The sequence below is a fragment of the Microplitis demolitor genome, chromosome 10, assembly GCF_026212275.2.
Source record: "Microplitis demolitor isolate Queensland-Clemson2020A chromosome 10, iyMicDemo2.1a, whole genome shotgun sequence".
Taxonomy (NCBI): Eukaryota; Metazoa; Arthropoda; class Insecta; order Hymenoptera; family Braconidae; genus Microplitis; species Microplitis demolitor.
This window is the reverse complement of record NC_068554.1, coordinates 2630859-2645158: the sequence shown is the minus strand read 5'-3', so window position 1 is coordinate 2645158 and position 14300 is coordinate 2630859. Positions and strand designations below refer to the sequence as shown.

The following is a 14300-nucleotide window of genomic DNA, read 5'->3' as shown; positions in this document are numbered from 1 at the left end:
TTTATTCAGAAAAATAAATAAAAAGTTTTGTGTATTTATATTTTTTATTTAACTTCTTAATTAGTTGGCGGGTAATACCATACAAATATTCATTGTACAAATATTAACAACAAGAATTTTATTAATCTGGATAAATAATCTTTTAAAAATTAAATTAAATAATTACCATTTGCCACCTTTTTTCTTTTTCTTCTGCTGAACTTTTCTCTGCTGCTGTCTTGGACCTGCAGCCTCCACAGCTGGACTGTGTCGCGGATTAGGCGAGGGTTTTACATTAGCTGGCATTTTAGTGATGTCATAAAGATCACTAGCACCAGCAGCTGTTCCCTGGGTGCCTTTCATAGCAGCATCTCTGTTTCTACGATCTCTCTTTTTCCTGAATCCACTTCTTTCGTGCCTGGGTAACCATCTCTCCGGATCTGGAGTTACACTCGAGTCGTAATTTTTCGGCAATTTTCCCTTCCTCTTTCTGCGTTTTTTAGTCTTCTGGGTCGGATCCGTTCCAGGTTTACCAGGCGAAGGTTCAACTTTCCTTTTGATAACCTTAGTACCAATAACCCAGTTACTGCTTTCCAGAGCGTCGACATCAATAACTCCGGCTACTTGATCAAGCGGTGGTAATTGTTTAGAAAGTGCTTGAGCTTTAGCCGGTGAAGATTTAGCATAAGCAACGATAAGCTGTGCGAGTGTCTTGGTGTCATTAGGTGAAGCCTCTAGAAGAGCTTCAAGACTTGCCGCAGCGACAGCAACTTCACCTCCACGTAAATGAAAGTCTGCCGCTTGCCGCCATAATGTTCCCAAGTCACCAGTTTTTTCTTTATTGCGCTTGTAATAATTAACAGCATCTTTAAGGACAGCTGATGCACGTTCGCGATTATTATCAGCCATATGGAGAGTCACCAACGCACTGACAACTCCTGACAGTGACCTATCACGTTCATTTAAATTCTCCAGTATATCAATAGCTTTCTTACGCTCGCCTTGCTGTAGTAAAAGTTGAACACAGGCGAGTTTCATACATAAATCATCATTACTGGTAGCATTTTTCATCAACAGTTCAACAGCTTCCTGTACTTTAGATTCTTTGCTAAGCTGAACAGCTTGAACAAATGACGCGTCTGCGCGCATATCCGGATAGTCTTTTACGAGCTTACCGCACAATTTTTGACACTGCTCGCCCTGGTTGGTGTACAGGGCCAGCAGACATTGATTGTACGCGATACTTTTGCGTTGTCTTGAGGTCAGTTTGTGTTCAAGTCCCTCAAGAGTCGCGCTCTTCATTCGCTTCTTACTACTGAATACATTGTGGTCTTTATTTAACGTCACGAGATTATTGCTAGCGACTGCGGCAAGTGCCATGTCGTCGGGTTTCATCTTTAGCACGTTCATGTACAAAGCTTGAGCCTCTTTCTCACGACCCTGGAGCTGGAGACAGTAACCCAGTTGGACCCGGATGATTCCCACTTCGTTATCAATCTCATTCTCGGTAGCATCTTCCTCGAGAGCTTCTTTGCAAAGTTTTTCAGCTGCTCGTAATTTCTTCTCGGCTTCCGCCAACACAACACGGTCTCCATTACTCCCTTGCTCTATTAGCCGGCATGCTGCGTTGTAAGTCAACTCGTAGGTGTCTTCTCGCAGCTGGGGAACGTCGAGCTTGGATCCCTCAGCTACTAAATTAACAATTACAGCCGCTAAATTTGTTTCCCGCTCATCTTCGTACTCGTCGTTTGAATTTTTGATGATGTCACGATATACCGCGAAACAGTCTTCATACTTTTCCAACCGGTACAGAATCTGGGCTTTGAGTTCCTTCAATTTTAATGATGGGTTTGAAATATTTTCAACCACTTCCAGAGCTTCCGGTACTTGGTTCAAACGATATAGGCAATAAGCCTTTTCAAAGTCCCAATTACTTAAATAAATAATTAATACATTTAATTGTCTGTTAATAAATAAATTAATTACTTTGAAGTTAGCTGACAATTAAAAATTATCGATTCTTTTTTTCAACGATTTAATTTTTAAAAATTAAAAATATGCGCATGTAGAAAATTTAAAAAACTATAAGTGCAATTTTTTTGAATTTATCGACTTTTGAAAAAATTCAAAAATTATTAGATCAGCTAACTTGAGTATCAATAAATAAATTTATCGATAAATTACCTGGTTTGTTTGGAATATCTCGAAACGAGTTGTAATGCATCATTGAATTTAGACAATTGAATAAGACAAATTATTTTACAGTGTAATGCTGCTTCATCATCTTGGATGAATGCTAGAACTTAATTAATTATTTAAACTTTATTTTTTTATTTACGAAACTCGTTGTTTTTTTAGATAATATTTGGGTTGTGGTCTTTGTAGGTTAGTCTTTTATTTATTTACTGAGTGTTAAAATTAAGTAATTAATATTAATTGTAATTATAATAACTTACTTTTATTAGCAACTTTCAAAGCTCTTTCATATTCAGCATTATGTCCTAATTTATTTAATTCTCCGTATAAAACAGACAGATTGTTGTCTTTTGAAGCCATGTCTACTTATACGTCATATATACATCAAATATATGTAAAAATATATATATATATATACAAGTTCCAACACGGCAGTGTGTATCTACACGATTCACGCTACGGCCCGTGATCACAAGACAAACTACGAGTCAGGTTGCAAACACGGGATAAAATTTTCTGGAACCCGTAGATATAGTAAAAGACACGGAACAATTCTCCATATTAATAATTTTTTCTGTAACTGTAATATATCCCTAGATTTTCCGTGGATTTAAGATTTTTTTTAATTAAAATAATTTCTTACGTTAAATTACACTATTATTTATAATAAATTTATGTACAGGGCATTTTCACTTTTAATGCCGGTAATGTATGAGTTGCAGCGCCATATGTGATATTTTTAATTCTTCTCCAATTTCTGATAATTTATTTTTCAAATATTTAAATTTACCGCGCAAGTAATAAGAATAAACAATAAAAATGCATTCCGAACGCGTACGCGGAAAATTACGAAATTTTTGTAATTTATTTGTTGAAAAAAAAAATCCAAAAATTGTTGATTGTCTATTATATTAAGTGTGTGTTAAAGGGTCACTATTACTACTACTACTACACTACTAATATTATATTCACATGTGATATAATACAATTTTGAATATGTCGTATGGTATAGAAAAAGTTCCGGGTTCGCTTCCTACATATGGTACTTTTTTTTTCTTAATTAGAAATTGGCTTATTTATTTGATATATTTCAAATTTTATTTGTAGATATATTTTTTTTGTGGATATCGACAAATGTAAGCTCGATTTAATTAATATAGACTATAAAAAGTTCTGATTCTCAATGGGTCGCAGTGGTTTAGTTAGTAAAGCGTCGAGACCTAATGGCACTCGTTATAAAGGATATAGTACATTTTTCATGTATATCTTGACATAAAAACAAGAATTTCATATTCATAATTGTTTAAAATATTAATTTATTTAATGCCGTAAGATGGACGGTGGAGTTGGATTTGAAATTTGTGACAAAATCAAGATATACCTGCAAATAACATCAAAAAGGATAACTCGAAGATCCCTGGTTCGAACTCAGGCTGCGACATTTTTTTTTTCTATTTATTTATTTATTTATTATTATTTTTATTTAAAAGGAAATATTATAGATGATTGGATGTACAATTATCATTATTGCGGTTGATATTGCAGCATACAGTTGTTACGCAATAAGGCTCGGAAGGTCAACAAATATACGAAAAAAAAGGTTGACAAAATTTATTATTATTTTTAATTTAAATTTTATCTATGCGTGAACGTCAATTTGATTCGCTTCCTCTGTAATATATATTTTTTTCTAAGATTTTGTGGCCAGACTTAACATTTTGTCTATTTTCGAGGCCTATAGCTCTCCCTAAGACTTCACGGCTTCCATTAATTGCTATCATCATTTTTCTAGTGCAGGGGGTTGCCAATTATTTTAAAAGATATCAATGCCGAAGAGTTAAACATTTAAAATTTTATATCATTTTCCCCGGAATAATCATGATATAATGCAGTATAATGTGTTTGAGTTTGAAAAGCTCATAAAACAATGGCATTCAAAAGCATTTTCGAGCTCGAAGAGCTTGAAAATTTATTCACAATAATGTTCTCGAGCTCAAGGAGCTCGAAATTAGCAGAAAGTTTTGGGACTTGCCCGCAGTCTCAACCGATGTCCAGATTTTTTTGCTTAATTAACTTGAAAAAAAAATCTGAAAATTCTTAATTGTCTACTGACTGCAGGATCATAATTTAATTATAAGATTAATTACTCGATCAAGCAATAAAATTACCAATTAATTATTTTTCTAAATAAATTTTATATAGCAAAGACAAATTATACATAAAATTAAAATACACTAGGATGAAAATGTATGTTTTTTTTTTTAATTTCATAATATGACTATTTTTTATTATTAATTATTTAATAAACAAATAGTCTACTGTAATTAATAATATTGCAAAACTATTACTTATATATTATCACAACATCTACAATTCTATATTGACCCTTTTACCAATTCCTTAAATTCATTCATCATATATATATGTATATATATTATAAAGATAAATATAAATAATATTTATCAACAAACAAAATGAACTAAAGCCAGATAAGATAAAAACAATTTGACTCTGAGGGAAGATACAATTTTTCGTTGATAGCCTGAGCACATTATTTTCATATTATTAATTTAATTATTATTTTGATAAACATTATTAATAATAAAATATAATATAAATACATACAATAATACAAGTAATAATTATATATATATATATATATATATATATACACAAATAGTATTATTTTCTTAAACACAAACGTAAATATTTTATTCCGCAATAATAATTTATTATACTTTTTTTAAAAAACAATAATTATTTAAATGGTCAAAAGATAAATAGCCCAAGTGTAATTATTTATTAACAACAATTATTTAATAAAATATCAATCGCTAATTATATAATTAATTATATATATTTTTATTTATAATTAAAACTATTATTGTTCTATTTCTTCCCTGGTATCGTAAAAACACCATAAGCCGGTCTAACAATTGGGCTTTTTATCGAAAGAAACAAGTCATTTCATACAATAAATATATATATATTTTTTTTTATGATCAATAATAATATAAATAATTATTTAATAATAATAAATACAGTATATTAATTACAATTGTGTATATTATAATATAACAATGCATCTGTCTAACGCTAAAAGATTAGCACAGTGATTATAACGTCAAACTTTCAACCAATCTAAGCATATAATGCTTATATAATACATTTGTTTTTTTTTTAATTTATTATAAATAATAAATATCTTCATGTATATATTTATATAATAAGTACGTCAAAATATTCACTGCGCGATCCTTGCGATCGCAAGATTACATATCCCGTCATCCTTTATTAAATCTCACTCACTCGCTAATGGTTCCACGGGGATTTTTTTTTTATGTAATTTTAATAATGACAGGGACACAACATTAAAACGTTCAACAACAGCCATAAATGTATTTATATATACATATACAAAAAAAATTTTTTACTCGCATCAAGAAAATTTTTACTTGCCCCTAGAAATTTTTTGCAGAACGAATTGAATTAAAAAATTTTCTTGGGGGGAGAAAATCTTTCCTTGAGGCAAGTAATTATTTTTTTCTGTGTATATATCCTGTTTAAAAAATGTTTACTATTCAAAATTTAAAAACGCGCCACAATGGCCAACTTTTTTAAAATGGTTTTTAAATTTCTGAAAACATAAAGAAGAAAAGTGTTGATTTAATTATCATTAGAAATGAACATTTCTAGACTTTTCTTGTAAACTTTTTTACTCTGTACTAAAAGTCAAATTTTATCATTTTTTACCCCTGCAAAAAGCGCTCAGAAAAAGCTGATTTTAAATTATTTATGGAAATTTTGTACCATATTTCAAAATTATGTCCATTTATTTTCCTCTTTAGTTTTTACAGGCTTAGAAAATTTTTTAAAAAAGTCCTCGTCGTTTTGTTTCGAACTTTAGAATAGTTAACGTTTTTTTACACAGGATATATATGTATAATATTTAAATATATATGTATATACTATCTAAACATCTAAGAACTACAATAATAAGTAAAATAAAATGAATAAAGCTTGTAATTGGTCTTGTGTCTTTACTTAAATATTTAATTACTAAAATAAATAAATAACGTGGCACCGGCCGAGTGAATTCAAGTATGATAGGACGCCAGGACTATTTAATAACGAGACTGATCCCTGATTTCGAAGAAAATAGTCAGTCGAAAGATCAAAGGATCCTGCTGTAAGCGAAAAGTTTCGTAACATATCCAAGGAACGCGCAGAGTTTTCAATCGTGTAGATACTTTCATTGGATAAGGCTGCTTCAATTATTGTCTTTTCTTTACCCCGTCAAAAAAATCCATGTGGGAACCCATAGGAATTCATATAGAAAAGTACGGATTCATATAAGAATCCATAGATATTAATATAGAAGTGTATGTATTCATATGGAAAATCCATACACGAAACCATGGGTGTCCGAATTCCCATATGGGAAACTATGGGTACCTGGATCCTCATATGAAAAATTCACATAGGAATCTGTAAGTATCTGGATTCCAATTTTGACATGGTCCAGATTCCTGTAGGAAGTTTTCGTAAAAATTTACATGGGAATCCACACTAGATTCCTATAAGAATTTTTCAAGGTGTGGATTACCATAGGAACCCATGTGAGAATCTATATCGGGATCTATCCCAGATTCCCATGTGAATTTTTTTGATAGGGCATTTATAATAAGGTCGCTCTTTATTTATATTTCAGCAACACATTTTTCTTCATATATTTCTTCTCATATTTAAAGTTCTTATATTTAATTATTTTTCGCTTACTTAAATCATTATTTTATTTTATTATTTAAATCTTATCTTTTTTATTTTCTCATAGTTCTTCTTCTCCTGTCCTCTCATTTCATCTCATCGTCTTCTCATTTTTTTTCCTCCATTCCATTTAACGGAGTTAATTTGTGGGTGCCGATGCAAATGAAGACAGGATGCCTTTTCACACGTACACCCACAAGTTAAACCTACTCGGCATCCAACGAGGAATCTCTTTGATCTCAATCACCAAAGTTATCTTTGAGCGGCCGTGCCAACGCGGGATTTTATTAAACTACGCTAATAATAATTATAATAATTAATTAATTTAATTATTTATTAATACACTTATGTGATTAATTATTTAAATTTAAATGCCGGCTAACGAGCGGGTGGTGTGAGCAATTTATTTTGAAAATTTAACAATTATTTATTTAAGTATTTAATTAGTTTTTAAGGAAGAAACATGCAATGATAAGGAAGAATATACATAATTAATTATTAATATCAGCATTTAATGGTTATAGTAATGAGGAAGAAGCAAATTTACTATCGTGCACTCACCATCCGTCGTATATATGTCGTAAATAACTTTAATAATTTTTTTTTTATTTTATTTTTTATAAATTTTATATAAAACATTAACTTGAATTCACGCGTTTTAGGCCTATGCGCTTATATATTTATTTGTGATTATTTAAATTATTGACAAAATGCTATATTTAAAAAATTAGGCTATAAAGCTTTTGTAAATATATACGTTCAATTATTAAAGGTATATTCTGACAGTGACCCCCGTTTTTTAAAAATTTTCAATGACTTCGAACTGTCATAAAAGTATTTAAATTTTATTAATTAATTTCAAAAAAAGTAAAGCATTAATTGAAAAAAGGACAATTTTTCCAAAATATAGAATTTTAAAAAAATTACTTACAATTGCTATCAATTAGGAGTAAAATGAAATTTGGTAAATAAATTTTAATCTACAAAATTTGAAAATTCTAGTTATAAAATTGACGTGAAGATTTTACTGAAATTTATTTTCCGAATTTCGTTTAAGTCTTAACTTATATTAACTGTAAATAAGTTCTTTAAAAATTTATATCTTGACGAAATTGCAACTGCGTTGCCCTTTTTTTTAATTAATTGATAAAATTTCGACACGCTTACGACAGTTCGAAGTCATGGGAAATTTTTAAAAAGCGAGGGCACTGTGAGAATGGCCTTAAATATTATTTTCGATGTTTTCACACTCAGCAACATCTCAAATGCCATATACAGGACGATATCAAGACTATCAATCGTTATTTATTTATTTTTTATATATTTTTAATTTCATTTTTTTTTTGTAATTAGCTATTAACAATTGCAACATAATGCATTTACTATTGACTGATTAAACATTTGTACGAGAAAAATTGAGATAAAAAATTTACGAATTTTAATTTTTATTTATCAATTCACTGTAAAAAATTAGCTGAGTAAATCCGGAGTGAATGAATACTTATTTAATACTCTTGGAATTAAATTTGGATGAAACTCCAAGTCGGAGTGGAATTCACTCCTAAAGGGAGTTTATTTTAATACTAAATCTCCGAATAAAAGTGGATGCGAATTGAAATAAAATCCAAATCTCTCCACTGAAAAGAAAGTCCTTATTTACTTTGTATGCAGAGTAATTTTTTTTTAAACTCCGGGACTCCGAGTGAATAAAAATCCGGCATCACTTCGAATTTACTCTCAATTTTTCCAGTGTAAATTTTAAGTCTATAATATTTTTTTTAGTGCAGTATAATAATTTTTTGCGACTCAACTTCCGTTTTTAAGTTTTCTCGACAGCAGAATAAAAATTCCTACATTTTTTACATTCATTTTTCTCCGTGTGACCTCCATATAGGCATTTTTTTTATTAAATAATAATAATAATTAATAAAATTAAATAATCAAGACAACTTAATACTGATAAAGTGTCAAGTCCTCTCTAGACTGTAATAGTTTTACGTATTTAAATTACAACCATCTCCATTTAATTAAATTTAACCATCAATTTCGAGGGGCACTTGTTTAAAACTCATAACTGCTAGTTGATCTGGAGATAGTAATGACAATGGTAATGATAATGATGATGATAACGACGTGTCTAATTGATAAAATAATTAAAATACGCTGGGACAAACTGGTGGATTCATTTGACCGAAGACATTGAGCTCGTATAGTGAAGCGAATATTATGAAAATAAGATACCATATCATCAAGATCACGCCGTATCTTCGATCTAATTTCCAACCGTTCAAATGAGTCGCGACCACGAGAAAGACAACAGTTGATAGTAGCGACAGAGTTGAGTATGTAAGACCTGTTACATTAAATAATAATAATAAATTAATAGATAGATAGATAGCTGGTCTGTATTTAAATTTTTCCAGGGATATTTACCTCTACTGGTGACATTGACATGAGAACCAGGTTGAATCATGGCAGTTTGGATAAACCAGGGTAGTCCAAGACACACGAGGATATCAAAGACATTGCTACCGACTGCGTTACTAACAGCCATATCACCAAGTCCCTCTTTGATGACAGCCAAAGAGGATAGAGCGTCAGGGACACTCACACCGGCGGCCACAAATGTTAAGCCCATTACCGTATCCGGAATTCCCAATGTGCTTCCTATTGAATTAATTAATATTAATTTATTAACGACAATAATCCTATCATTGTGATGGTAATTCATTAGTCATTTTGACTTGCCAATTATCGTTATCATCCAGACCATTATGTAACTGTAGAAGCTAATCCATATCATAGAGATACAGAATGTAAATGGATACCAGCTACGCCACTTTTCCTGTCGGCAGTCAGGCATTGTTGCGCGACATGTGTAATGAATTGGATAAACCAGGCCCCATTTGAACAGGGCCCACTGTCCACCTTCAGTAGGTCGCTCAAGAGGCGATACTTCATTTGGATCTGGTTCTTTCGCTTTGTAATATTCTGGTTGTTTTGGTGCTGGAGGCGCTTGTTGTTGCTGCTGCTGTTGTTGTATTGGTTCAAATCCTATACCTAGAAATTTTGTTTAAATATTAATAATAATAATATGGGGGAAGGGATCGCTTACTATGACAAGGGAAGTCGAGGGTCTAAGGAAACGTGACGTCCGCAGCTCAACAAACAATTTTTCAAATTTTTCCCTCTGTTTTTTAAAATTTTATTTTTTTATTACGATTGAAAGTCAATAATTTCATATTTGTTAATATATAAATATTTCTATGTATATATTTTCGTCATAATGAGGGAGGGGGGATCAAAAAAGGTAAAATTTTTCGATTAAATAAAAAAAATTACTGACCACCCTGGGCTGCGACTTGTTCAGTGACAGGAGAATTAGGTCCCGTGTAAGACGTTCTGTCTTCTTGAAGAGATCTATAACTAACCAGTGCACTTTCTTCTGCAGGCTCATCGTCTTTAGGAAGAAATGGCAAATTGTAAGACTTGGCCCAACGTTCAAGACGACTGTTGTACGACAAAACGACGCAATAAACTCCGTACATGATGAGCATAAAAAGTGACTCTGGCCTAAAAAATAACAGTTTGAATTTTATCTAAGTATTTTTTTTTATAGTGATTGCTACTACTGTCATATATATTATTATACAATACCAAGATATTATTTCATTGTAAATAGTCCCGAGCATTATAAGAATAGAAATGAAGTAAAAGAAACTGTCACGGCAAAGCGGCCACCAGTTGAGTTTCGACACCGTCGATGTGCACAAACCGCAAACTGATATAACGAACATTATATTAAATACCGCGCTACCAATTACTCCACTGACACCAATGTCATCTTTTGCAAAAAATACACCGATAATAACGGTCGCTAACTCTGGAGCTGATGAACCAGCTGCCATAAATGTCGCGCCCGCAACATCTGGTGTTAGTCTCAATTCTTCACAAATGCGATCCAAACTCGCGACAAAATAATCATCGCAGACAATCGCGAGTCCGAAAAATGTGTAAACTGCCACGAGGATATGAATGATAAGACCACCGTGTTTTCTAGCACCAGGACCCATCAGCGGTCGGGGAAATTGTTCGATAGCAGGTGCGCTGCAATTATCACGTTTAGGTCTCCATGTCGGGTTGACTGACTTTGGAGAAACAGTCGTACGAGCTTGAGTCTGTTAAATTAAATTACCAATTAAATTTATTTTATCATTCATTAATCAATTAATTAATTACAGTTTTATTTACCGTATTCGTTGTACCGTCGATTTCTTTTTTAACCACAGGCTCCCGCTCATTTGACTTGTTCTTAGTGGGCTCTTTTGTCTTAGGTACCGATGTCGTTTCAACTTTGGGCTTCTCCTTCGCTGGCTCAACGACTTTGGGTTCCTGGGTTACTTCTTTCTTCTGTTCAGCTGCTGCTGCTGCTGCTGTTGTTGATTTAAATGTTGATGTAGAAATATACTGTGCCGTAGAAGCTGGCGTTGAATCTACAGGAGGCGACGTCGATGCCGAGTTTGATGACGTTGCTAATTGGATAAGGATGTACGTAAAAAATAATCCCAAATGCAAAGGCCATTTTTCTCGACGTGATAACCGTCTCCGCATGTTTGGAGTCTGTAAAAAAAAAAAAAAAAATTAAAAAATTGTATACTGTATAAAATTTGCGGAGTAAACTCCCGATTTTTTACCTGTATTTAAAAAAATAAAAAGAAAATGTTGAATTTTATTAAAAATTAGAATATTGTCACAGTAAATTTAATTGTTGGGACTAAAAGTATTACACGAAGCAGATCGATCGGGCAGCGGGTCACAGATGAGAAGCACACAAGAAAACTTGAATTGTTTTATTCAGTGGAGGAAAACAGATGAGTCAACGTTTTGTAAAGCATCGGAAAAGTCTCTTTATATATCTGTCAAATATATATCGGATTTAGCTATTCACTACATATCGACCGTACACTTCATCTCTTTCTCTCTATCCTTCTCTCGTTCCTATTTAATTGTCTCCAGTACTACACCCGTTCTATAATTGTTTTATTACCGAGTAATAGTCAATTAAAATCTTCCTGATTTAATTTATAAATCTCAGCAATTACTCAACCCATTACCAACTTATGAAATCGTGTTTAAAGTTTGCTTTTAATAAAAAAAAAAAAAAAAAAAAAAGGAAAACAATAATATTTAAATAAAATATTACACAAGTTAAATATTTTTATTTATATTAATAATAATAATATTCATTGTAACTTTGAATCTCAGCCAAAGTATCATCGATTTAACTCTGACCAAATAAACCCATTTTTCTACCATCTTTTAGCTCTTTCACTTTATCTCTTTTTTTACCTAAAGATCATCTCTTTAAATAAACATGGATATAATTAAAAAATTCACAAAGATCTTTTATGAAGAAAATGACCTCGAGTTTTATTTATCACTTTTTTTTTTGTACATTATTTTTTTACTCAGCAGACTAGACTAAAACTCCAGACTATAATCTGCGGGCTGAAATGATAGGAATAGGGGAAAAATAAACGAGGGATCAGATCTCAGAGTTTGTGAAAACGAGCAGTCCTTATTAAGTCACCCTCGTTTTATCCTGATAAAATTCTATGGCACTTTTAGTATCTGAGGAACCAATTCAATATTTTCAAAGGTTGTCAGATATAAAAAAAAAATATCTATAAAACCAAATAGTCATGACAGTAATCCTCATGTTCAATTAAGAAGTATCCTTATTAATGATACCGAAGTTAGCCGACGTCTAATAATTTTTGGATTTTTTTTAAAATGATCAATTAAAAAAAAAAAAATATTGTAGAAAATTGCTCTTATAGTTTTTTAAATTTTCTACATGTGCATATTTTTATTTATTTTTTTTTTTTAATTAAATTATTGAAAAAAAACCTGAGAATTATAAACTGTCTGTTAGCTCCAGAGTCATTCCTTAAAATCAATCCATTTATTTATTATTGTTTTTTATAAATTAAAAAATTCTCACGTTGCTTATAATCAAATTATATTACTCCATTGTTTAAATCAGTAACTATAATTACATCAAACACAAGTTGCGCAATAACACTGATAAGTAGTAGCTACAACTTCCGGCGAACTGGGAAACAAACTTTTCTTACGTCCTTCGATAAGCCAACAACTAAATTAAATAAATAAATAAATAAGTAAATAAATAAAGAAATAGACATATATATGTCCATATATATATTTCTGTTTTTTTTTTTTTTTTAAATATGACAGCAATGACTGAAATAATTACCCACTTAAAAGACGGATTTGAACAAACGGCACTTACTCTAAGTGAAGAAATAAAATTACCATTTAAATTGTAAATCACTCGAATTCTCGATTACGTGTCGATAGTAAATGCATCAGCGGCATTATAACGCAAATATCGTAGCATAGATGTCAAGCATCTAAGAATCTATAAGGTGGCAATTGAATTATAGATCCACTATTACATACACAATTACTACTACTGCTACTGCTACTACAATACCCAGCACGTCGATTTAAGTCGCGGGTGAAGGTATAGATATATTTATATATTATGTATATACATATATGTGTCCAGGGCCTAGGCGAGTGACAGCTAAAAATAATTGAATATATAAAAAATTTTCGTTTAAAAATGGGCTAAATAGTAATTTTTAGGTCATGTCAAGTTGTCGGTAACATGGTGAAATTATTGATTTACATAAAGCCCATCCCGGGCCATCTTAATCAGCGGCTCTGAGACCTACGGTAATAATTCTCAAGTGTATGATATTATTAACACACTCAACTTACCTTACTTACGGTAGCAGGTGACATTTCCGTGAATATTTTATTCACTTCCTTGTCTCTTTATCGCTTTAAAATGAATCTTATGTACAAGTGGCTCACATGTCACATGTACTTAGCTTGTTTTTTTACTATTACACTCGGTCTTTTATTTAACTCCCTATTATATTTTGCTTCCTGGCTCTGTCTTGGTCTTGATCTCGGGTTTAGTCTAAGCCTAGTCTTAGTCTTCTTGGATTCAGAATTAGTCTTAGTCTTAGTCTTACTTCCGGTTTCTTTGGTACTGGTAGCGGTCTTTCGGAGAACGCGAAACGTTTTGATACCAGCGGTAAGATTTTTAAAAATTATTCATCCACTAGTCGCAATTATCAAAATTTGAAAAAAAGCTAATGCGCGCGCATTTGTATTTGAAATTTTTTGAACTATTAGTTATATTTGTAACTTAAAAAAATTTTTTTTTTTAATTAGTGTTACTATTATTATTTTTTTTAAACCGATGAATAGAAGTGTTCTAGGCCGCGGAGTATTACAGAGAGCCGCCCGAGCTCGCGGCCGGT

General features: G+C 31.5%; 2 protein-coding genes across 2 annotated transcripts; both read right to left on the bottom strand.

The window, feature by feature from the left end:
• Positions 1–51: 51 nt before the first annotated feature.
• On the bottom strand, positions 52–2650 carry LOC103569998 (signal recognition particle subunit SRP72). The gene is made up of 3 exons (XM_008547581.3): positions 2436–2650; positions 2164–2281; positions 52–1912 (listed from the first exon to the last, which is right to left on the bottom strand). The coding sequence occupies exons 1-3, from the start codon at positions 2533–2535 to the stop codon at positions 163–165; spliced, it is 1968 nt and encodes a 655-aa protein (XP_008545803.1). The 5' UTR covers positions 2536–2650; the 3' UTR covers positions 52–162.
• Positions 2651–8347: 5697 nt separating this feature from the next.
• LOC103570000 (probable sodium/potassium/calcium exchanger CG1090) lies at positions 8348–14150 on the bottom strand. The gene is made up of 7 exons (XM_053742251.1): positions 13750–14150; positions 11194–11562; positions 10600–11120; positions 10289–10515; positions 9687–10002; positions 9376–9605; positions 8348–9295 (listed from the first exon to the last, which is right to left on the bottom strand). The coding sequence occupies exons 1-7, from the start codon at positions 13771–13773 to the stop codon at positions 9096–9098; spliced, it is 1887 nt and encodes a 628-aa protein (XP_053598226.1). The 5' UTR covers positions 13774–14150; the 3' UTR covers positions 8348–9095.
• Positions 14151–14300: the final 150 nt, after the last annotated feature.